The sequence below is a fragment of the Mustela erminea genome, chromosome 12, assembly GCF_009829155.1.
Source record: "Mustela erminea isolate mMusErm1 chromosome 12, mMusErm1.Pri, whole genome shotgun sequence".
Classification (NCBI taxonomy): domain Eukaryota; kingdom Metazoa; phylum Chordata; class Mammalia; order Carnivora; family Mustelidae; genus Mustela; species Mustela erminea.
Genome location: NC_045625.1, coordinates 33,211,990 through 33,235,667, shown reverse-complemented (window position 1 = coordinate 33,235,667; position 23,678 = coordinate 33,211,990). Strand labels below are relative to the sequence as shown.

Here is a 23,678-nt window from a genome sequence, read left to right as displayed (position 1 = left end):
GCCGGGCCACTTATGTGTCTCCTGACTTGGAGGAACCCCACATCTCTCTCCCCAATGTGGGCATCTCCTCAAGGAGAGGCTGAGTCCCACTCGGGCAGCTTTGCTGTGGGGCAGCTCCAAGAACCATGACATGAGGTTTATTTGGTGCCTCCATTCAGTCCTCCCTAAGAGGAGCATGAAACCCCAGCATGAGAGAGGCCTGCCGGGTGCTCTGACCTCAGGACTCAGTAGGCAGCTCTCTCCTCCCAAACCCTGTGATCCTGGCCCTGCTGTCCTGCCCGCAGGTTGTCTGGCTTCCAGATAATCCTGCATTGCAAGGTCAGTGAGAAATATGCCAAGGAAGGGGAACATCGGGGCGGGAGTGGGGATGAGCTCTGGTTCTCAGGTGCCCCCAGAGACTGTCCCCTGAAAACGCCTCAGCCTCCACCCCAGGGCTCCCATGGGGAGCCCCCTCAGTTCTCTTCCTGTCGCCCTCTAAGAACACCAGATCCCTACTAGTCCCCTCTCAGGGCCTGCTTCTGGCAGTCCCTGGGTATGTGGTCCTGGGTCCCAGTCACTGCTAATGGGGGGCTTCAGACACTGTGGTGACGGGAGGTGGAGCTGGAGGGGGAAGGCTCCACCCCCTTGCTGTGGAGACCTCTGTTTAGGAGGCCCCTCTCCGCTGACCCTGGGCCCCGTTCCCCACAGGCGTCCTCACTTTCTGCTGCTGCCTCTTGTGGGCTTTCTGGGGGATCATCCACAGTGGCAGACTCAGAGATCCCCTCCTGCTAAGTCAAGGACAAGGTCAGTGAGACCATTGTCCCCTCATCCCATTTCTTCCAAGATTCCCTCATACTGTGGACAACTGACCTATGTCCATGACTACCAGTGCTACTCTGTCTTCTAGAGTGCTCTGATTCTGGAGCAGTCCCGGCTCCGTACTCACCTAATATGTGGCCTCGGGCCTGAGCCCTGGCCTCCTAGGCCTGTTTCCTCATCGGAAGAGTGTGAGGAGAACTCCACCTACCTCACAGGGTCTCCAAGGACTCAGTGTCATATTACTATCATCATTGCTCCCCCCTCACACCCCAGCACATTCCTCTCATCCCTTCAACCTTATCACTACCGGGTCCTGTGGGGCCTGCACCACGGGATCATCACCTTCCACCTTCCAGATGAGGAGACAGAGCCCCAGAAAGGGGCAGTGATTCTCTCAAAGGCCTACAGAGGAGAAGCCACTCCCATCTCCCATTTCCCTCAGCCTGGCCCCATCACTGACCAGAGTCCTGTCCTCTGGGCTGTCAGTGTGAGTCCTGACCCCCAGCTCCATTCAAGCTGTGGATGAAGAGGGATAGGGGTCTTGGGAGCCTGGCTGAGTGGCTCCTGCTTGCCCAAGCCCGCCGGGATTTCTGCCACCCATGCTGGGCCTGCAGCCACACCGAAGGCTTTGTCTCTCCAAGATGACCCTCAGGACATTGTCCTGCACAGCTGTCTTCCTTCTTCCATTCAGAAAGCGGCTGCTGAGGCGCCATCTCTGGCTGACGGGGGAGGGAGTGACCAGAGCACAAGGTGGGAACACCTTGCTTTCTCTGTTTGAAGCTTCTGACTTCCATTCAGGAAGGATCCACAAAGAATCCACCCATTCCCCAAACTCTTAGAAGGTATCTGGGACATATGTCATGTCTGGGACATCTGGGACATATGTCAGCTAGACACCCAGATGAGACTCCTGACTGACTGACTGGCAGTGATGCTTGAGGAAGTCACAGAGGCACAGCTACAGGTCCCTGGTGCCGGCCATCTGCACCCAAGCCTAGGCAGCCATTTGTGCATCCAGCCCATGGGATTCCCCTGCAGCTCCCACCCCGGTGCAGGCAGGATGCCCTCCTCTTGGAGATGAATCCTGGAGGAGCAGCACAGGTCTGGCTTCCTGAGGACAGGTTTGGCTTATTTAGGGAAGAAAGGAACCTCCACCGGCCCCAAAGAGCCTGGAGGAAGCTAAGTGCCAGGTGGATGGACTAGCTGGAAGCCGGACTCCTGCTAATTCTCCCAGCTCAGAGACCCCTTCTGGAACAGCCCAGCTGCCACCACTGTATCCCATGACCAGGGCCTTCTGCCCTGCAAAGTGCCCCCCACCTGCTTATAGACCAAACAGCAGCTTCTTTCTGTTAATGTAGACAAGACTAGAATTTTTCAAGGATGAGAAATAAAACCACACCCTGCCTGGTCCCCCTCCCCACCTCCTCCTCCTCTCCTTCCAGACCTCTGGGGCTCCACTCCACCTGCCCGGTGAGTTGTCTTTGCTACAAAGCTTTTGAAGTTTTCAGGAGCTCTTCCTGAGGGGAAGAGAAAGAACAGAAGGAAGGAAAATTGGGGGAATGATGGGAAAGCTGTGAGTGTCAATACATGTTATTTGAGTACCCAAAAGATCAAAACTGTCCGGATGAGGGTTTCCACTGGTTTCCTCTGAGCTCAAAGGGCTCCATGGGCCTGGGAAGAGGAGCCTTCATACTGGTCTTCATGCTGGAGCTCCCATTCTCATTTCTTCCAATTGTTTTGGACTGGTTTTGGTTCTAACTGGACGTAGAATTTGTTGCTATAAAGTGAACACTTGAAAATCTCCAGTTTGGCCCAGCCCAATCTCTGGCATTGGAAGAAACAGATTCCTGAAGCAGAGCTGGTGGTCTAAGCTTCCAGGGAGGTTGAGACGCTCCACTCCCAGCTCAATCCCTGTCCCCAAGGTTGGCTGCCTTCCAGAAGGTCCCAGCTGAAGGAAGGGGCAAAGCCAGCCCTGCGGGAGATTCCTCACCCACCCTACTCCTGTGGAGAGAGGCCTCCCATTCTGGAAACTTCTCCCCATGTCTTCTTCAGACAGTGAATGGCACACAGTGAGAAGAAGTTCCCGAGGACCCAGCTTTCCTGGAAAAGGGGGGAGAATGAGCTGTGAGGGCAAGCTCTACTTTCTCTAGCTGAGACTGCCTCACTATGCCCAGCTGCTCACTGGACCAATGGTTCTGCTTAGGTGAGTTCTATGTAATCCCCCCACCTGCCACCTCTGAGCTCCCCAAAACCTCTGGAGCCCCACGGGTGCCCCCCATGGGTGCCCCCCACGCAATCAGGTGGGTCCACAGGGTGCTGGATCTGGTGGGCTGGAGATCCTGGGGAGGAAAGAATTACTTTTCTATTTTCCCCCTTTAGCTTTAGAATGTATTGTCAAACGTTTAAACTTCACAATTTTGTCATATTATGACTAAGCCTGAGCCTATTTTCACATATTTAAGGCTATTTATATTTCTCTTTCTATAAACTGTGGTTTCACGTCTTTTGCCAAATTTCCCACAATGTGTCTGTTCTTTTCCTTATCGGTTTCTAGGAACTCTTTAGTTATGAGGGATGTGAGCCCCTTTGTAATATGAATTGCAAATATTTACTCCCAGTTCATCAATTCTATTAGGACGTTTTGGTCGGTTTGGTGGTGTTTTTGTTTTTGTTTTTGGTGTGTGTGTTTGCTTGTTTTGCTACATATCATTAAGATGTCATTTCTCCTGAAACTGATGTATAGATTCATAGGGCCACAGTAAAAGTATGTCAGCAGATATCTGGTGGACATTAACTGTACGCTTTCAAAATTTCCATAGAAATACAAGTGACCAAGAATAGTCAAGACAATCTTAAAGAAGATCCAACTTGGAGGGCTTACACTACCAGATGGTAAGCCTTAGTATAAAGCAACAGTAATCTGGGCAGTGAGCTATAATAGGGCAAGGACAGACAGAAGGAGCAACAGACAGAGTCCAGCTGAGACCCATACATACGAACATCTTGTAGATGATAAATGGAGAGAAGATAGTCTTCTCAGTAAATGGCCCACGGTCACTGGTTATCTATATGGGAGCAAAATTAATCTTGACTCCTACCCCCAATCCCCATCATAAACAAAATCAATTCCAGGTGGGTTTTAAATCTAAATGTGTCAACTCAAAACAGTAACATTTGTAGAAGATAATTTAGGAGAATATTTTCTTTTCTTTTTTTGAAAGATTTTATTTATCTATTTGACAGACAGAGATCACAAGTAGGCAGAGAGGCAGGCAGAGGCGGGGGCTGGGGGCGGGGAAGCAGGCTCCCCACTGAGCAGAGATTCTGATATGGGGCTCGAGGACCCTGGGATCATGACCAGAGCCAAAGCCAGAGGCTTTAACCCACTGAGCCACCTAGGTGCCCTAGGAGAATATTTTCATGACCTGGAGGGCAGGCAAAGATTCCTTAGGACATAAACTGCACTAGCTATAAAGAGAAAAATGAATAAATTGGACCTTATTAAGAATTTCTCTTTACCTTCCAGAGAGTTAGAAGGCTAGAACAGAATGGGAATAAGCACTTGTCATCTATTTATTGGGGAAAAAGCACCAGATAGGATATGTAACTGTATCCTATGAATTAATAAGAGACAACCCACCAGAAAAAAATATGGGCAAAACATTTGATCAGGTATTTTTCAGAAATACAACTAAAAGTGTATAAAAGTTTACACGACATCATTACTCACCAGGAAGGTTCAAATTAAAACCACAATGAAACACCACTACACAAATACCAGAGTAGCTAAAATAAAAAAACACTGACAACAGCAAGTATTGACGAGGATGTGGAGGAACTGGAACTCTTAAACATTGCCGAGGTGGAAACACACACAACCACTTTCAGAAAATTTGGTAGTATCTGCTAAAGAAGGACTTACACCTAGTGATTGGCCCCAAAAGTCCACTCTTTGGTAAATACCCTGTAGAAATGCCTACATACATTCCCCATGCTAAAGAATGGTCAGGGCAGCCCGACTTGGTAATTTCCCAGACTGGAAACACCCCTCATGGGCATGAAAAATAGAAAGAATAAAATAGGGCATTAAAAAAAATAATGGGATGCTATACAGAAATAAAAATGAACTTACAGCCACATTCAAAAATGTCTGAAACTTGACAAAATGAAAAGTCTGACAAAGGAGTATGTTCTGTATGATTGCATTTAAATGAAGTTCAAAAACAAGCAAAACTAATTCAGAAGTTAGAATACTTGTTATCCTTGGGGAATAAAGGGCAGTGACTTCAGATGGGTAGATGAAGGGGCTCCTGGAGAGTTGGTGATGTTTTAGTTCTTGGGGGTACTGGTTGCCAGGTGTGTTCCTTATGGGTAATGTATTAAACTATACCCTTATGCTTTCTGGTATGTACACTGTGCTTCAACATGCAAATCCAATCAGCTTGATCCAGGATTTTTTTCTGTTTAGTACCAAGGCCAGCTGGCATAGTGTTTGGTCCAACATTCTGGAATTACATGATCTCGACCTCGATTCATATCTGGGATCTAGCATTTCCTATCATGGAGATCTTGGCCCAGTTATTCACTCTCTGAACTTCAGTTTCTTCACCTCTAAAATAAGCTTATTATGCTACCCTGTGTAAAGGGATTAAATCCTCTCAAAAAAGATTAGCTCTTGTTGGTCCTTGTCAGTCTTTCTTCTGTGGACTGTGGAGAAGATGGAATATGGCCGGTGGAAGAGGAAGGAAAAAATGAAACTCTAGTCAAGAGACCTTTTGGGGGTGCATGAATGACTCCATCATCAAGAGTATGTGACTCTTGATCTCAGGGTTGTGTCCCACATTGGGTAGAGAGATTGCTTAAAAATAAAATACTTAAAAAAAAATGAAGATATTTTCAAGGTGAAACCTGACATATGATGGTGAGGTGCAGAAAAAGTTCAAAAGCTTGGCTCCACTAAGCCCCATTCCCTGTCTCTTGCCTCCTGCCCACCTCTCACATGGGGTAGAGACTAACCTGGTGATCTCTGGCTGGTTAATCTTCTGGATATCACATTGTGGAGTTGGAAGGGCAATGCAAATGGCATCCAGAAGCCAAACACAAATTCCCATGTTTGATCCAAACTCAAACACAAAGACCCAGACTCAGGAGGTAAATTCTCAGTGGTGAGACTATGGGTTATATTTATGTTCTCCCTGGAATATTTTTTCTGTTTTATACAGTGTTGCTTACTCAGAACAAATCACTGTACCTGATATATCCATGCCTACATATTTCTATCCATATACATTTAAAAAAAAAATAGAACTCCCAGATTATAGATGTGCCAGAAACTAGGATCCAGAACACATCCGGAGAGAGAAAACACTGTTTTTGATGTGCAAGTGTCAAGCCAACAGGGTGTCCGGGGACAAGACAGAGTATGGATGACTGTAAATCATCCCTGCACGTTTCCTGTTTTGGGGGGGGGGGGGGGAGGTGAGGGGGGGAGAAAGAGACTCCTAAACAGGCTCCATCACAGAGTCCGAAGCGGGGCTTGATTCACGACCCGGAGCTCCTAACGGCAGCTGAAATCAGAGTTGGATGCTTAACTGACTGAGCCACGCAGATGCTCCCACATTTCCTAGTTTTGACTGTTTTTCGCTCCCCCCACCCTCAGTTGTATTTCTGAAAAGTTATCTACACTTTTCTCTTTTTGCAGCTAAAATTAGTCCAACCTTTTGTTACAGTATTTGTAACATAATATTTGGAAACCCAGTGCCAAAGAAGGAGAATAAAAGGGTTTTCTATTCACTGTTTCTTAATTTCTGGAACTAGTCTGGATGGAATGATCACTTGTTGGAAGTTGTCCTAGGGTGCATTTACTAGCAATTGGAACAGAGATCTCTGCCGAGGGGAGGGATTTTCTGGGGAGTTGGGTACCTCACAAAACATAGGAAACCTTCAAGGCAGGTTTAGCGATAATGTCAGGTAGTGTCCGGTCTGGACTCTGGCTGGCTGGGTGGGAAGGAGACAAACTCTAGGAGGGTCAGACCAGAACATTCCAGCTAGTCGTGCATTCACCCAGGGAACATTCACTGTGTCTGAATCATGTGCAAGGCACCAAGCGAAGGGATAGTGAGGCTGCATCAAAATTAGATGTAACCTGCTCTTCAGGAAACACCTACTCTGGGATGTTCTGTGCTCCTGTCTTTGCCAGCCACCAACATAGGAGCACACGCTGTGAAAGGAGCAGCGACAGGGTTTGAGGAACGTGAGTGACTGGGACCTTTGTCCCTGGTAGTGCAAGCCTGGCTGGCTCTGGGATGTGGGGAGACAGAAGGCTGCCTGCAGAGAAAGCTGAGGAAGGCCTGGCTGGGGGTGGGTGGGCAGGCAGGGGGCCGGGGCATACGCAGAGTGGAGAGCTAGCTGAAGCAGGGAGGGGCAAGGGGCGAACCAGACGTCGGGGCCTCTGTGGTCATCTAAGACAGAGTTGGATTTGGCAGGGGCTCCAGATTTTGGGCGGCGGGGAGGGGGGGGGCGGGTGTGGACTCCTGAGTGGGAGAGAGGGCAGGTCCGAGCGGTGTGTTAGGAGATTATGAAGCAGTGGTGGGGAGGATGAATGGAACTCAGAGTCCTAGAAAATCGTCTTTCATCATAATTCCATACAAGCCTGAGGCCTGAATTCGGAGCCCTTCAACCACGTACTCTGAGAAAGAGCTGGTTTTTTAAGAGATGCGTTCAGCTTCTTACTTAGAGCCAACCACTGTGCTATTGCCAGCAGAGGTTGGTTTTAACCAAGGCAAGATAGGATTTTCTTGACTGCCATGGCTCAGAGTTAGAGTTAGTGCGCTGCTCCGGACGCTCCTGAGTGCTCCGAGGCGCCCTCTCGCGCTGGGGAGAAACTGGCAGGGAGGGAATGGGTTCCCAGCGGTTTCCCTGCTCCGGGTGGAGAGCTCACGTCGCTCTGGGCAATCTCCTCCCACCTCCGAAAGGAAGTGAGGGGCGGGGCTAACGGGACTCCCGCCCCTCTGCGTTGCCTTGGTGACCAAGTGCGTCCAGTCGCAGTTTCGCCTGGAAGGGCCCTGGCTGACCTGAGTGGTGCCGCCTTGCAGGTGGGACGTCAGGCCCGCGGGAGCAGGGCCTCCCTTCGTAGGCCGGGTTAGAAGGATGGCCAGGGACTGCCCCCAGCACCCTCTCCTCTGCAGGCTGGCAGGGCTGGTGGCGTGAGAGGAGCCTGCTGGGTCTTCTCAGCATACAGTAGGTGCCTAATTAGCGAAGCCAGAGTCAGGTTGCTCCCTCCCTCCACCACCACCTTCTTGTGTCCACTCGTGGTGGGGAGTAGCGGAGAGGGGAGTCAAGGGTCCTTGAACCCTGTTCAGCTCCAGGTTGGAGGTTCAAGGCCAGGTTGAAATCCAAACCGACGCCTTGGGCATGTTGACTTTTCCCAGGAGAGCTTGGGACCGTGGAGCACAAAAGAATAACCACTTATTATTATTCTTTGCCGCCAAAGTTCGGGTTTGCACTCTGCACGGTTGGAAGAGTCAGCCTTCTCCGTGAGTTCTGTCCTTACCTGAGGTTTGTTTCCTTTTTGCTTTCTTCCCCTCTCCTGTTTGTTTAAAATGAAAACCCTGATGTCTGAGAGGGGCCGCAGGCTTTCTCTCAGAGCAGTAGCGTGGGTTGCTTGGGTGGGCCTTGTCCTAGGCGGAGGACTTGTCCTGGAGGTGGGGGCGTCAGTTTCTCAACCTCAGTGGGAGTGGAGACCGAACCCTAGACAGGATTCCCGGACAATGAATTCCCAACAGGGGCGTTCAGCCAGCGGTCAAGCCAAGATGTCCTCGGTGGGGAAGGTGACCCAGGTTCCCAGCGGGAAACTCTACCACCAGATCTTCGAGGCTGAGGTAGGTCGGTCCCTCTGTCACCCCCTTCCCTCTCCTCCCCAAGCTTCCCTCCCTCTGGAGGCTTTTTTGCCTGGGAATCCAATGAAATAAGGCTTTGAAATAGCTTCGATTTAAAAATAATTCTTATTGGTTCTTAAAACATAGTAATGCAAAATTAGAATATCTGTTCTTGAAAATTAAAAAATTTACATTAAGATTTTAATTAAATTAAATTAAATTTAAACTTAAATTATTCAGAAATAGCCAGAATTAACCAATGAATATCTTGGGACCTTTTTCTATGCACAAAAGGATTTCTAGTTTTTTCTATGTAAAAATGGGTTTGATTCTATACCAGTGTCTTGAAACCTGCTTTTTCCCTGTTAGCAGTATCACGTAGACCTTCCCCAGGTTAAGGGGCATTCATGTACTTCAGGATGTTGAGAGGCTGCCTAGTTGTTCATCTCCGACCTCCCATCATGTATTAAAGCAACACCCTCTTGACAACCTCTTGATAGGTTGCTTGAATTGCCTTGTTGTCTATAAAAACTGCACAGACAAGAACAATATCTTACTGTACTGCTTATTTAAAAGGGATTTTCTGGGGCACCTGGGTGGCTCAGTGGTTTAGGCCTCTGCCTTTGGCTCAGGTCATGATCTCAGGGTCCTGGGATCGAGCCCCACATCGGGCTCTCTGCTCAGCGGGGAGCCTGCTTCCCCCTCTCTCTCTGCTGCCTCTCTGACTACTTGTGATCTCTCTGTCTCTGTCAAGTAAATAAATAAAATCTTAAAAAAAAAAAAAGGGAAAGAATTTAAAAAAAGAAAAAAAAGGGATTTTCCTTCCTACTTTGAGCCTTAAATAATGGTCTCTGTAGAAGGCTTGGAAATTATACAAGTGTAAGGAAACCAAAGAATCAAATGACTCACATGATCCCGCTCCTGGAAGCAACACACCATTTCTTAACAGTTAGCACATGTTCTCTGGGTCACCTTTCTGTAAGTTTAAAATTTTGAGATCATATTTAATTTTGGTTATAATTTTTAATTTAGGCTTTTAATTGATATGTTCTGTGGTCTTTCGTAAGCATTTCCCTGTGCCATAAGAAGTCCTTTGTAAGTCTGATTCTTAATAAATTCTTAATAAATGCCTAACAGTCCACTGAAGGGACATACCAAGTTTACTCAGCCAGTCCCTATCACTGGACAGTCCCATTTTTCTAATTCCTTATGATTAAGAATGCTGCGTTAATAAGCATCTTAGCCCTCATTGAAATTTCTTAAGAGAGACGTTTCTAGACAGCTCAGTGTTTTGGGGGAGCATGTGGTTCGTACTCCGGGGTTGAAGGTCCCCCAGCAAAGTGCCTTCCTGCTGGCAAGTTCCCCTTGGTCACTTGGCAAGGCAAGTAACCTTACAAGACTGTGGGGTCAGGCTAGGGTGCTGGGGAGCTGACTGCTCTGACCCACCACTGGGATCTTTTGTGGCCTCAGGCGCAGCTGGTCCGCTCTCTAGCAGCCTCCAGGAAGCATGCCTTGGAACGGTCTATGACCCCCAAGAATGGCAGGAAGCCCTTGATGAAGAAGATGGATATTCCTGAAGGAGAGATGATGTCTTTCCGGCAGCAGAAATGGGCACACAGCTTACCCAATGACTGGGTCACAGAAAACCCTGTTCTCTACAGGTAGGTCCTGCGGTCCATACCGCACCACCACACACTGGGGCAGGAGGGCGGTCAGAGTCTTTGAAAACTCAGAAAGATCTCACACTAGACGAGTGCCTGGTAGGAATGGAGTCCCAGGTACCTCCTCTGAAAGAGGTACTTTGCAGGTCTGTGTGCTGCTCTGTCCCTTCTGCTTCCTCCTGTCCCCCACCCCCATGTCAGGAATGATTGATTGATTGAGCACCTAGGGCCAGGTACTGGGTTTGGGAGCCCACCCTCCTGGAACTTGAGGCCTGATAGTAAAAATAAGTAAGTTCCCCCAAAGGTAGGAAGACTCTGACCCAGAGGACAAGCAGTGGCGCAGAAGTGAGGAAAGCCCCTGAGGAGAGGCCTCAGCTGAGACCAGAGGATGAGGGGAGGGAGGCACGGGGCAAGGCTCTGAGGCGGGAAGGGCTTGGTTCTCTCCAGAAGACCTAAGAAGTCCGTGGGCCTGGGGCAGAGGGGTGGGAGAGGAGGCTAGGAGAGGCCTGCACCACAGTCCGGATTTGGGCCTGCTGAAGTCAGCAACTGACCTGCCTTCTGAAGGTCTTCTGGCTGCTGTGGGCACAGTGTGGGGAGCCAGCCCAGAGGCTGGGAGGCCAGGGAGGAGGCTGCCGCCATCGCTAGAAGCCTGGTGGGGCTGCGGGCCAGAGAGTAGCGGACTTCCCGTCTATTTTGGAAGCAGAACCCCCCAGATGAGGTAGTGGATTGGATGGGAGGAGAAGGCTCCTGAGAGTGCTGGGTCTGTGGCTTGAGTGCTTACGTGGACGGTCGAGGTGCCATTTCCTGAGATGGGCGCATATGGTATTGGGGCCGGGAGATGGGGAGTTCCTTCTGAACCTCCGTGCTTAGAAGTTGAACTTGAGATTCCTGAGCATGGCATTTCAGCTCCCTGAGCTCAGACTCCTCAAGCAGGAGAGAAGGAGAGAAAAGGAAACGGAGAGGCTGCATCTACCTCACTGGGGTGCTGGGGAGAACGTAGCAGGAGCTGCCCTTCCCTTCGTGCTGCAAGCTGGCACAAGTCACAAACCCTTCTCAGGCCTGGGACCCTGAAGGGGAAGTCAGTCTTTCTTGACCTGCCCTTGTTTTCTCTTTCACCTGCCTCGGGGTGGAGATTGACCCGATGCTGGGTAACGGTCTCTGCCCCGACCTACTTTTGACTTTTCCCAGGGAAATCTCCTGCAGCTTCTGACCCTCAGCACCCTTAACTACCTCCAGAGGGGCAAACCCACTAGGTGCCCAAGTCCAGGCTGGGAGTCAGTGCTGATGCCCGGTGCAGAGGTCCAGAGGCACAGATGGCAGGGCCCTGTTGATGCTACCCCTACTTCCCAGGAGGATGATCTTGGAGCCCGCCTATGACTCTGGCTCCTGCAGGGTCTAAGCCCCCTCTGAGCTGACCTGAGAATCCTTGTGCCTTCCAAGGTTTAGCGTAGGACCACCCATTATTCCAATAACCAGAGTAGTCAGGAACTCTTAGCCCCCACAGGACAGTGTTTTAGGAAAGGCACTTCTCATGGAGGGTGCTGGAATTGTGCTGTACTTGCTTCCTGGGACGGACACAAAGCCAGCTCTGCCCTGAATGCAGATGCAGAGGATAACTCCCTATGGCGTGTGGCAGGAAGAAAGATGTGTTTGTAACCTGCCAGGATCTGCCGGCCTCCGATAACTAGGGTCATTAACTCAGCATTGGCGTCTCTCCGCCAGCTTTGTCCCCTTCTTGAAAATTCAGCCAGGCAAAGCCAGCCAATTTGTGTGTTCCTTCACCCAAGGGAGGGCCTCTGGTGAGTGGAAGGGGAGCCCAAGGTAGGGATAGATCAGCACCAGCATAAAACGATTCCTTGGGTCAAGTGGCTGAGAAGCCAGAGCCATCAGCATTCCTATAATCAGAGCACCTGGGCTCCCATGGGCATCTGGTCGACGAGGTTGAAAGACCCACGTCTGCAGGGCCAGCCCTGGTTCTGCAGTGTTCCTTGCTGGTAAGGTTGCAGTGAGGACTGCGTGAGAAACGACTAGAAACCACCACACATGTGGGGGCCCTGAGGAATGGCAGGTGTCATTGAGATATGTTGCATTTCTGTGCTGCTTTGTCCTGTGGACAGTGCATTCGGGGATTTTATTCCAAAGCTAAGGTCCTCCTCAGCCACCCTCCTCCTCTTTACTGAGATAGTTTGTCCTGAGGTCTCAGCTTTCTCCTCCCACACCCAAACCCCACGGACTATGGACCTTGGCTTCATACCTGTGGGTCTGGGAGTCTCAGCTCTGCTTCATACAGTGACTTCTCTAATCCCCTTTCCCCCCAAATGCCTCATAGGATGGGTTGCCGAAGGAGCAAATGCTGAATGCTTAGCACCGGCCTGACTTTCCCGGGCTGGTCATGTCCTTTCTGGTCCACAGTGTCCCCATGTGGAAGTGGCTCTTGCCTACTACTCACACTTGGTTTGCAGCCAGAGCAGAAGCAGACCCCGATTTCTTTTTTTTCTTTTTTTTTTTCTTTAAGATTTTATTTATTTGAGAGAGAGAGAATGCATGAGCAGGGTGAGGGGCAGAAGAAGAAGCAGGCTGTCCACTGAGCCAGACTCTGGGATCATGACCTAAGCCAAAGGCAGACATTTAACCAACTGAGCCACCCAGGTGCCCCATGTCCCTGATTTCTTGTCTGGGGACCATGGTGCCTGCTGGCTGCAGATGTCCATTGGGAGACTGGCACAGCCTCAGGGCTGTCGGGGATGGGGTGAGCCTGGGTTATCGCTGATGCCCACGGTGTCTCTGAGGACTCCCTTGTGTGCCAGAGCTGCCTTGGTATGGGGGAGGGGGCTGAGGGTTTACTGTTTTCTCTGTTTGTGCCTCAGGGAAAAGGAAATAATCAAGAAGAAAAAGGCTGAAGAAAGTGAGAGCACCATTGCTGCCAGAGAGGTCCGGGGCCTCATGGACACCATTGGTGAGCTTCTGTCCAACCACAAGGGCAGGCTCGGCTTTCTACCCTCGGCCTCCTCCCCTCAACCTCCTCCCCTCAGCCTCCTCCCCTGGGCCTTCTCCTCAATACAGGGGGCTGGGGAGGGGACGAGGGGGTGAGGGGCTATGCACACTCGGCATGTCCCGATGAAAATCCATTGGTAACGGGCTGGCTTTACTGCAATTTCAAGAGAGGATTTCAGTCTACCTTGTCCTCCTTCATACTATCGAGGAGGGGTCTTTTTCTTCATGATTAAAAAAATAATACATGCTCACTGTAAGTAATCTCTACACCCAACGTGGGGTTCAAACTTAGACACCCCCTAATATATGCTTACGGTAGAAAAACAAAGGAAGGAGATAAGCAGAAAGTAAAAACTCTCCCTTTGCAATAGCACTGCCTCCTCCTGAGAATGCCCCCCCCCCCATGAAACCACATGGGGCGTCCGGTGTCTAGGTTCCCCCATAGACTCGGGACAGCCTAGCACGGGGCAGGCGCGCAGAGCCTATAGCAGATGGTCCGCAGCCAAACCCCTGCTCAGCCACTGCCCGTGTTTGTTCTTTACTGCCCATGCCTGACCTTCCTCACTTTTTACGTAAATGGGACTAATAAAATACGACTGCCTCTTGGCGTCTTCAGGAGTGGTAGTTGAGTTAGAACAATGCTTGGAAGGGGTAAGTGCTATGTAAGTGTGGGTTACTCTTACTAGTGTACATCTGTGCCTCCATAAAACATTTTAACAAACATAACTGGTCCCGTTCTATACGTCCCATTTGGAAACTTTTTGTGGCATTTAACTGTGGATGAAAACTTCAGTCCTTACAGCACTTAGGCATCACCTTTGTCTTTTCTGTTTTTCCTTAAGCCTCTGACCCTGTGGTTTGGTTTGGGGGTCCATCTCCTGAACCGAGGCACTTTCAGCCTTGCTGACTTCTCTTGGGCACTCTCCCCTTGCTTCGAAGCTCTGAGGGCCGCCTCCTCACCTCCATTGTTCTCCCCCAGTTCCCGAGAGGCCCTGCACCCCCACCTTGGGCACCAAGGGAATGGACTCCCACAGGCGGGACTACGAGAGTGCTCTGGGCAACTTTAAGAAGGAGATCGCCCAGATTGGGCTGGTGAGAGTCCTCCCCCCCCCCCACTCCCAGCTCAGGGGTCCTGAGTGGCTCTCTGATAGTGTAGACGGAATCAGAATAGCCATGTCTGAGTGGCTGATGGTGAGTGCTCGGCACGCGCACAGCTAAGTTGGATGCTGTTGTTTCTCCTAGTCTGCAGGTGAGGCCCAGAAAGTTTTGCCTGACTTGGCACGTAAGGGGCCAGGTGGGAACTGGACTCCAGAGCTGAGGCCAAAGCCCAGCCCTTGAGCTCCCTGCTCAGTCCTGTGGGGGGCGGGGAGGGAGGGGCAGGGGCTGCTGGTCTTCCCAGCCCCTGCCGGCTGTCCCTTCACTCATCTGTCCCAGCTGTCCATGAGCTCTACTTTCGCCTGTGGCTCTGTGGCTTTGGTCATACAGCACAACTGAGCCTGTTTCCTCGTCAGAAGTAAACTCGGGATTCTTGCACTGGGCACTTCTTTAATGACTATTTGTCGACTCCCAGCCATGGGCCAGGCCTGATGTCAGCACCTACTCCAGGGGCTGTGATGAGGAGCACGAGAGTCCAAGGATGAGGACGAGGGCTCAGCCCAGAGTAGAGCACCTGGCACAAGGCCCGTGACCGAATAAATGGCGCTGGCCCTTGTACTCTGGCTGTGAACGGACTCATAAATACTAGCCCCTTAGGTCTAGAGAATGATTATCAGTTTTGAGGCAGGACCACAGTTGGCACTTCCCCCGTCAGGGGGGCGGGGGTCGGGGAGGGCCGGGCTCTCTGGAGCATTGACCCCACAGCCGTGGTGGCCCTACTGACCTGTTTTAGGAAATGGAACCTTTCATTTTGGAGCCAGGAATGCTTCTTATGAAAAAGCTGGCTGAGTCAGCTGAAGACATCAACCAACTCTTCAAGAAGGTGGAAAGCAACACCGACCTCGAAGATTACACCTTCGAAGTAGGGAGGGGTTCCCCTGTAGCCAGGCCCCCCCAGCCGGGTCCTGCTCCCTCCCTCCAGCCTGTCTGTCCTCCCAGCCTGACCCAGGCTTCTTGGTCTAGACCCTGCTGGAGCTGTGGGATCTGATGGCTGAGAAGTTCCAGTTCCAGAAGCAGGGGATCAAGGAGCTGGATGAGGCCCTGTATAAGGCCGAGTTCTCTCGGGCAGATAAAGTGAGTTGGCCTGCATGTGGGCTCGTAGCGATTTCCACCTGTGGGATTTATGACGCCTCGTCTGTGTCTTTTTAGGGCTCCAAGAGAAGACAGTTGCTAACAATGGCACCTTGTTGTTTCTAGCTCAAAAGCGTGCTGAAGAAGTATGCAGAAATCATAGAGAAGACTTCCTACCTCACGCAACCTGACGTGTACAGGCTGATAAACAAGGAGGCCATGGTGAGTGGTCTGCACGTGCAGCGGGTTGGCCCAGAGGTGGAGCGGAACCTGAGGATGCCCCAAGCCTGGTGTCTCAGGAACAGGGGTTTTCTTGTAGGTCACATTTCCAGGGAACTCGGGTTGGTCACTTGGGTTCAGAACCAGGGTTTTGGTTAAATATTTTCAATAGAAATCTTTCTAAAGTACATGGCACCCATCCCTGCTGTCTGAATCCCAGTGACCTAGCACAGGGTCACTGGTTTGGGCACTGATGGTTTTCCGAGCAGGTCTGGGCCCAGTCTTAGCTTCCCTTGTGCAGTGTCGTAGGTGCTAGATGATGAGCTGTCCTGCTCTCTGGGTGGTCTGTGCCCTCCTAAATGACCCCAGCCTGCACTGTTTTTCTGGTGGTTCTTATCTGCCTTCCTGCTGGCTCTCAGTGCCTGTTGTTAAACCATGCCTGCCTCCTAGCTCTGTCCACATCCCACCCTTGTCCAGCTGCTTTCTTTGGGTGTAGAAAACAAGAAATTCAAGGTTGTTCATAATGCCTCCAAAGTCAGAGTTAAGCCTGACTCCTTCGCCATGCGGAAGGACGCTTGTGTATGTACGTATGTATTTTCTTCCAGAATAAGTAACATTGCAGTGCTCTGGGAGTCTCAGGTGTATGGTACAGTGACCCAACACACCCGTACATTACTCAGTGCTCCTCACGACAAGTGTGCTCTTGATACCCTTCACCTGTTTCGCCCATCCCCCCCCAACCTCCCCTTCGGTGACCACCAGTTCTCTATATGGAGTCTGGGGTTTTTTTGTCTTTTTTGTTTGTTTGTTTGTTTGTTTTGTTTCTTCAGTTTGACATGAGTCAAATCCTATATTTGTCTTTCTCTGTCTGACTTATTTCACGTAGCACTGCATGCTCTGTGTCCGTCCATGTTGTTGCTTCCTCTGGCTACTCAGGGGCACATTTTGCCTGCATGGGCTTCTAGGCCCTGTGCAGAAAGCGGGACCTCCCAGCAGTGTGTGGGAGTCCCGGACGAACCACAGACGGGGAGCAGGCACAGACCTCCCTCTCCGCCGCCCAGACGCGCAAGCTCCCAACATCACTCTGCTCTAGCACCTGGAACTCCCTGTCCATAAAATGGGGGTCACGATCCTTAAATACCAATGCTTGTTGGGGGGGGTCAAAGATGCCTCAGCAGTGGCCTCGGTCATTTGAAATAAGTAGGAGTCCCTAACTTTGATCCATTTGATCTGTTGTGGGGCGGGGGTGGGGGGTGGTGGTTAGAGTTAGCAGCGTCCCGGGAATGTTTCATTGTTTTCTTCCACACACTTACTTTACTCATTAGGATAGTTGCCCTTGCTCCTGACTGTGCTTTTATCTCATGTAATTTCACAAAATCCCTCTGCTGCCAATAGCATTATCTTCAGATTATGGCTGCAGAGTTGGAGGTTGAGGAAAAACCTGCCAGTGCTCCCCAGCTAGGAAGTCTAGCTGGCAACAAACCTCAGGTTCTGGTGAAAATTATTACTAGAATTTCTACCCGTTGAGTTCGGCAGATTTCCACCCTTTCCCCAGGGAGGCGCCTCCCGTGAGGGCTTTGGGCAGCTGTGGAGACATTTGGCTGTTGCACCCCTCGGGGGCATGGGGGAGACTGCTCTCATAAACGGGGCAGGCTACTAAGTAGCAGAACTGTGCCACACAATGAAGAATTGTCCCCGCTGCCTTACCAAGAATGTCCAGGGAGGTTCACTGGGAGGACTGAGGATGAATGTTCTAGATCTGGCCTCATCTGGTAATTGGGTCTTCATTCTCATCATAACCATATGTGACTGATCCCTGTTGGCACAAGCGCTCTGCTTTTGGAACAAATTTATTAAAAACAAAGCAAAATAATTAAACACTAAGAGCCTATGAGAGTGCTGATCTCCGGTGACCGAAAATCAGCTTCTTCGACAATCTGATATGGTCTTGGGGTTGGGTTGAGGGTACATAGTTAAGTCAGGGTTCATAGGTAAGCCTTCCGGGAAAGGCCCCTGTCCCTGTCCATGGCTGCTCAGCCCTAGGCAACTTTGTTGAGTGCCCAGTGGCCCCTCAGTGCCCTTCGGATGCTGTCACTGTCCTCCTTGGCCTTGCTGGGCCCCAGGCCCTCAGCCTGCCGCTCACCTGGCTCCTCTTCCCATCATCCCTCTCCAACTGAGCCTTGTTCTGAGCCTGGAGAGCCCCCACCTCATGCAGAGCCTGCCTGCCTATATCACAGGTTATAAACCAAGCCCTGCTGGGCAACCGGAGGGCCATCGCCCAGCTGTTCATCAACCTCACGGAGGCCATGCTGCAGCAGGAGCTCCACAGCCACCGCCGCTGGCAGAACCTGCTGGACGCCTGGAAGGATCTCAAGAAGCAGGCCCTGGTGCAGAGTTTCAGGTCCGTGGCTGCCCCTGCCTGCAGCCCCTCTGTAGGCCCCCTGGGAGGCCGGCACAGTAGGCCTGTGGCCCTCACCCTCCCTTTTCTGTCGGGACTCCAGAGTACTGCTGTTCTTCTGGGGTGGAAAATAAGTGCTTCTTTTCTTTTCAAGTCCCAGTAGATCAAAGTAGAAAGAAGAAATTAAAAATCACCACTAATCTTAGCACGGGGAGAAGCACAGCTGATATTTTGGTGTATTTCCTCCCAAGCTTTTTTAGACCCACACTGCATATGTCGCTTATGTATCTTAATTTTCTCCATAAACATGATCACATAAGCATTTTTGGAGCCCGGTACAAATTGTTTGAAAACATCCGTCTGATTATCTGCCCAATTTCCACACTACTGCTACACATAACCCTGTTTTACTGGGCTGGGGAGAATGAGGGTCCCTCAGGCTTTGGTACTTCCTGCCCTCCGGTATCAAGTTTCACCTCAGGGAGGGAGGGAGAGGGCCCATCTCCAGGCTTCTGCCGCCAGGTGGCCCTTTCGTTAATACGGACACAAGGATCCTGAGGCTTCTGGCCAACAAACAAGGCTTTTTTTGCTTGTTGGGCCAAGACGTCTGAGGATGCCAAAGGATGTCTGTCTGTCCGTCTGCATGGTGCATCTACAGCTGGGGGCCCATCTGTACACCTGAATTTCCCGTTGGAGAACACCAGAGTCTGACACCAGGGAGGAGTACTGAGACCTGGATCCATCTGTACTTTCCCTGTGACCTTGATCAAGCACTTGAATGTCTCAGAGCCTTTGTCTCCTTACGCAAAGCAGACATGATGATGGGCCAGTGTTAGGGTTTGAGTAATGATCAAGATGCTATATGGAAAGTGAGTCGTCTGGGCCTGGGCCTGGGCCTGGAGATTGTTACAGATGTCAATAATCATCAACAGTGATGACAAGAGCTAACATTTATGGGGCATTTCCCCTGAGCCAGGCATGGTCTGAGGGGCTTTGCTTGCATTATCTTACTGGGTCTTGTAAGTGTCAGGCAAGCAGGTACTCTTTATAAGGTCTATTACAGAAAAGGAAACAGATTCAGAGGAGGGAAGGGACTTGCCCAAGGTCACAGAGCTGGCAGGCAGCAGTCAGAACCCACACCTAGATCTGTGCCTGCTGGTCACATGCTCTTAGTGCTGGGATCTCCCTGGTGGCCCTCTAGTTCTTCTCTCTCGCCTTCCACCCTCCCTCCTTTCATCATTGTCCCAGAGGCCCTCAGTGGGGAAGAAGCAGCTGAAGGGTGTCAGGGTACTTAGATTCAGAATGTTCTCACCACAGGTCTCATTCCCTCTCTCCTTCTGCCCTGCCCCTCCTCTCCATGGTACCAATGCATCTGGATCCCCAGTGAGTTCATGGCCAGTGAGAGGATCCAGGCTCCTCCAGGTGTGAAGAAGGAGATGGAGAGCATGCTGAAGGACCAGAAAGCCCTGCAGCAAAAGCGGCTGGAGCATCTCTGCACCATCTGGTATGCTGCGGGGGGTGGGGAGGTGGCGGGGCTCCAGTGAGGGGTGCCGTGGGGGAGGCAGGCACAGTCCTCTGCATTGACCATTCTCCTGGAGCATCCCCCAAGCCAGGCCATTTCTTTCTAACTTAGTCCTGTGTTAGCCACCTGGGCCCATGTTCTGGGGGCATTCCAGCCCCAAAGGCAACAAAGAACAGGATGTATTTGCTGGGGAGACAAGTTTAGTGTGACTGTGCCAAAAAACTTGGAAGGAAGCAGTGGCGGGGGCGGGGGGTAGTGGTGGGCAGGCTGAGTGTGGTGGGGAGGGGGCAGGTTCAGGGGCTGGACTTTCTTCTGAGAGCTGGTGGGGAGCAGATGGCTCCATCAGCCTCGCAGTTCGGAGGGTGAGTGGGAGCGTCTGAGGCTGGAGCCTGAGGTCCGTGAAGAGGCCTGCTGCCACCAGACGGGGAACCTGTCAGAGTCCAGGGCTGCACCCCTCAGCCCTGGGCTCACCCAGCTCTGACCCCATAATAAGCTGTTTGGTGAGGCACACAGTGAATGTGCTAGACCCTAGAAGCCCACTGCCTGGGGATCCTGTAGCATCCCGTCTCAGCAGCAGGATGGAGCCTGCGTGGTCCTGACAGTGGAGGCACTTCACGTGCTGGGAGATGTTCCTCCTCTTCCTGTGTGCCTTGGTCCCTCCCACCCCTGCGCAGGAGCCCTGCTTATCTCCCCACCACAGAGCCAAAGTTCTCCTCAAAGTTCTCCTCCTGTGTCAGTGACAATTAGAACCCCACCCAGTCTCCCCAGGCCGGCACTTTTCCATGCTGGTGCAAAATGAACAAGGTGGATAAAAATCTTCGCACAAGATAAAGCACTTTTCTTGTTTTCTGTAACTCTACTTTTTCTGACTGAGTCCCTGTTTATGAAACCAGGCCAAACTCAGGTCTTTCTTGAGGTTGTAGCTATTGAGGTGAAGCCATGATTCCCCATGGGAAGCCATGTAAAGGGGTCTGTTCCTCTGTGTTTGATCACCCAGTTGCCGTGGGGCAGCTGCCCTCACCTCTAGACAGCTGGCTATGGACTCTTGAGGCTACTCTGCGCCCCTGTGGCCTCACACCCAGGGAGCTGTTTTTCTCCTAGTACCTGGGTCTTAGCTGTTCCCCAGCCTTCCACCAGGAAGGAGGACCCAGGCTGCCCCTGCCAGGCAGCCGTCCTCTCTGCCCGCCCCTGTCCCCAGCCCCCTTCTGCTGCGTGAGAAGAGAGCCCCGGGTCCTCAGGTCTCAGCTGCCGGCCCAGCTCCCCTCCCCTGGGATCTCAGCCCTCTCGCACCAAGGTTTCCCCTCCCCAGTGCTCTAGGCTCCCCGGAAAACTTAGATTTTGAGACAAGATCCAGAAAGATTTCCAGGCTGCTGTCTTTTCTACCCTGCCATATCCCGCACATAGGCTGTGAACACATAGGCTGGCTACCTGCCCGGGTGAAGGGAGAGACAGGGCCAAAGACAGGCGGGAAAATGCATTTCCTGGTGCTTCTGGCCCCTGCTGGGAAGGTAGGGTGCCTTCTCATCAAGCCCAAGGAGCTGTCTCGAGGAGCTACCTCATATGGGATTCCATACCCCATCCTCCCATAGCTCCAGGCCTTACTCCTGAAACCCCAGAGATCTGGACCTTATTTCTCTGCTCATGCAGAGGCCCCCTGCAGGCTTGTGGGCTCTGGTGTCGCAGGGCTGGGGGGTCTTGATAAGATTCCCAGGGCTCCCAAGAGAGAGTTTTCCAAAATCCTAGGAGTATTTCCGTGGATTTTCTTGGATCTGATAAGCATATGTGCATATAATTTTAAAACTTTTTTATTTTGGAGTGATGTTAGACTTACAGATAACTTAAAAAGATAGTGCACAGAATTCCTGTAGACCCCTTACCCAGTTTCCCCTACTATCATTATCTTAAATACAAAACAGAAATTAACTCACACATTCCCATTAACTAGACACCAGATGTTTTCAGATTTCACCAGTTTTCTGCCACTGTCCTTTTTCTGTCCCAGGATCCAATCTGGGACACAGTACTGCTCTTAGTATAATGTTTAGACTTGAGATTATGCTGTGCAAGTCTCGGACTTATCTTTTGCTCTTTACCATCCCACCATAAGTAGGGTGCCCAAGGTCATCCTGGGTTACACATCTTGTCCTAGTATAATTATTAATAGACTCCCTGTCTTCATTGTCAAAGACGTCCTGGTTTGGACAATACGGTATAGGGTCCTGGGCTGGACCCTATATAGGTCCTGGTCCTATACGGTATATAGGTATCTGGGCTGGCCGGGCTGAGACTAGATGGTCTAGAATGGCCTCACTCCCATGTCTGGAGCCTGGACTGGAGAAGCTGAGGCTTCTCTGGTAGCAGAGGCAGAGATACCTGCAACAGTAGAGAGAAAGGGGAGAACACAAGCTTTTCCACCTCATGATCTCATTTGCTAATGCCTCATTGGCTAAAGAAAATCACGTGGTCTGGCCCAGCCCAGGGGTGGAGAAATAGACGGAGGGGAGCAGCTAAGGATATTGGCCAGTTTTTCAATCTGCCACATGATCTTCAGTGACTTCAGAAGAGAATGCACTGTGCTTTATTTAGACAGAACCAGTTGTTGGATATGAAGTTTGTTTATGATTTTTTGAGTGCTTATAAACACTACTGTTAAGCATGTCTTAATGCATAAACTTTGTATGCATTTATATTGTTATCTTGAATTCGGTTCGTAGAAGTAGGCAAGTAGGCTTCCTTTGTCCAGTCATGTAAGCCATTTTTTTTTTTTTTTCCATTAAGGAAATTTAGTTTCTCTTCTTCCTCCTCCTGCTTCTTCTTCTTTTCTTTTTTTGGGGGAGGGGGTGGAGGGAGAGCGAGAGCGCACATGCGCACAGGGTGGGGAGTGGGTGGGGAGCGGGTGGGGAGAGGGAGAGAGAGAATATTAAGCAGACTCCACACTAGCTCCATCTCATGACCCCGAAATCATGACTTGAGGTGAAATAAGGAGTTAGGGACTTAACCAACTGAGCCACTCGGGTGTCCTTGGTTTTATTTTCTAAGTAACAGACTTGGTAATATTAATAGACCTCTTATGAGTTATATTTTTGGTACCAGGAAGTCCCCAACAAGCCAACTATTTCTTTGATATTTATATAGATACCACATAATACTGGGGCCACGTGCCTGAAGATGCTACCAGTTCTGGTAAGTGAACGTTCTATACAAGCATGGCTTACTTGTCCTATGTTCCTTCCCCAGTGACCTTCTACCCCCCAATTACAGCAAAGCTCAGCTGACTGAATGGCATTCTTCTCTCAACTCCCTCAATAAGCACCTTGGTGAGTGAGATCTATGGGATGCCACCTGAGTCTCTTCAGAACCTGTTCAAGTAGTAGCCAGTCATTTAGGTGAGAGCCCGTCGTAAACTCAGGAGTGGGGCACATCCCCCTAGAGGGAGAGAATGCAGATGCAAGCATGAACTCTGAGGGTTCACATAAAATCTCCCAAACCTTGCATGGTAGAGCCCCTTTCCTCCCTCCCACAGCTTCCTGGTCTCTTCCCCGTTGGCAGCCATGCCACCCACACACTCTGATCCCTTAACCAGCAGGAAGCCAGAGGGATGGCTCTGATGACCTCCTGTGAGGACAGCTTGGGGACCAGGCCGTGGGCATAGGAGATACCAAGCATGTGGTCATGTAGTCAGAGAGACTTGGGTTTGACCCCCCCAGCTCTGTGCTGTTCCGGCTGTGTGACCTTGGGGAAGGTGCAGCCTCTCTTGGCCTTGAACTGCTCCTCTGTAAAATAGGGATCTCAAGAGGAGCAATAAAGGTACCTACCTTGTGGGGTTGTTGTGGGAATTACATCCTACAGTCCAGTCGTCCATAGTTCAATGCCTGGCTTACAAGAGAGGCTCAATAATAAATGGTAATGTTTAGAAATGCTCTATATCAAGGGTCCTCAAACTCCCACCCATGGGCCCCTGCTTGTTTGCAAGTAAGTTTCAT

At 50.8% G+C, this 23,678-nt stretch overlaps 1 protein-coding gene across 1 annotated transcript in view; it reads left to right on the top strand.

Moving 5' to 3' along the window:
- CCDC180 (coiled-coil domain containing 180) overlaps window positions 1-23,678 on the top strand; it is an 84,892-nt gene that overhangs the window by 16,384 nt on the left and 44,830 nt on the right. Inside the window, 12 exon segments of the mRNA XM_032306486.1 lie at window positions 7,986-8,037; window positions 8,583-8,601; window positions 8,604-8,678; window positions 10,146-10,336; window positions 13,204-13,292; window positions 14,310-14,422; window positions 15,219-15,347; window positions 15,449-15,559; window positions 15,683-15,778; window positions 18,013-18,176; window positions 19,558-19,677; window positions 22,933-23,012. Coding sequence (XP_032162377.1) covers window positions 7,986-8,037; window positions 8,583-8,601; window positions 8,604-8,678; window positions 10,146-10,336; window positions 13,204-13,292; window positions 14,310-14,422; window positions 15,219-15,347; window positions 15,449-15,559; window positions 15,683-15,778; window positions 18,013-18,176; window positions 19,558-19,677; window positions 22,933-23,012 — 1,239 coding nt within the window.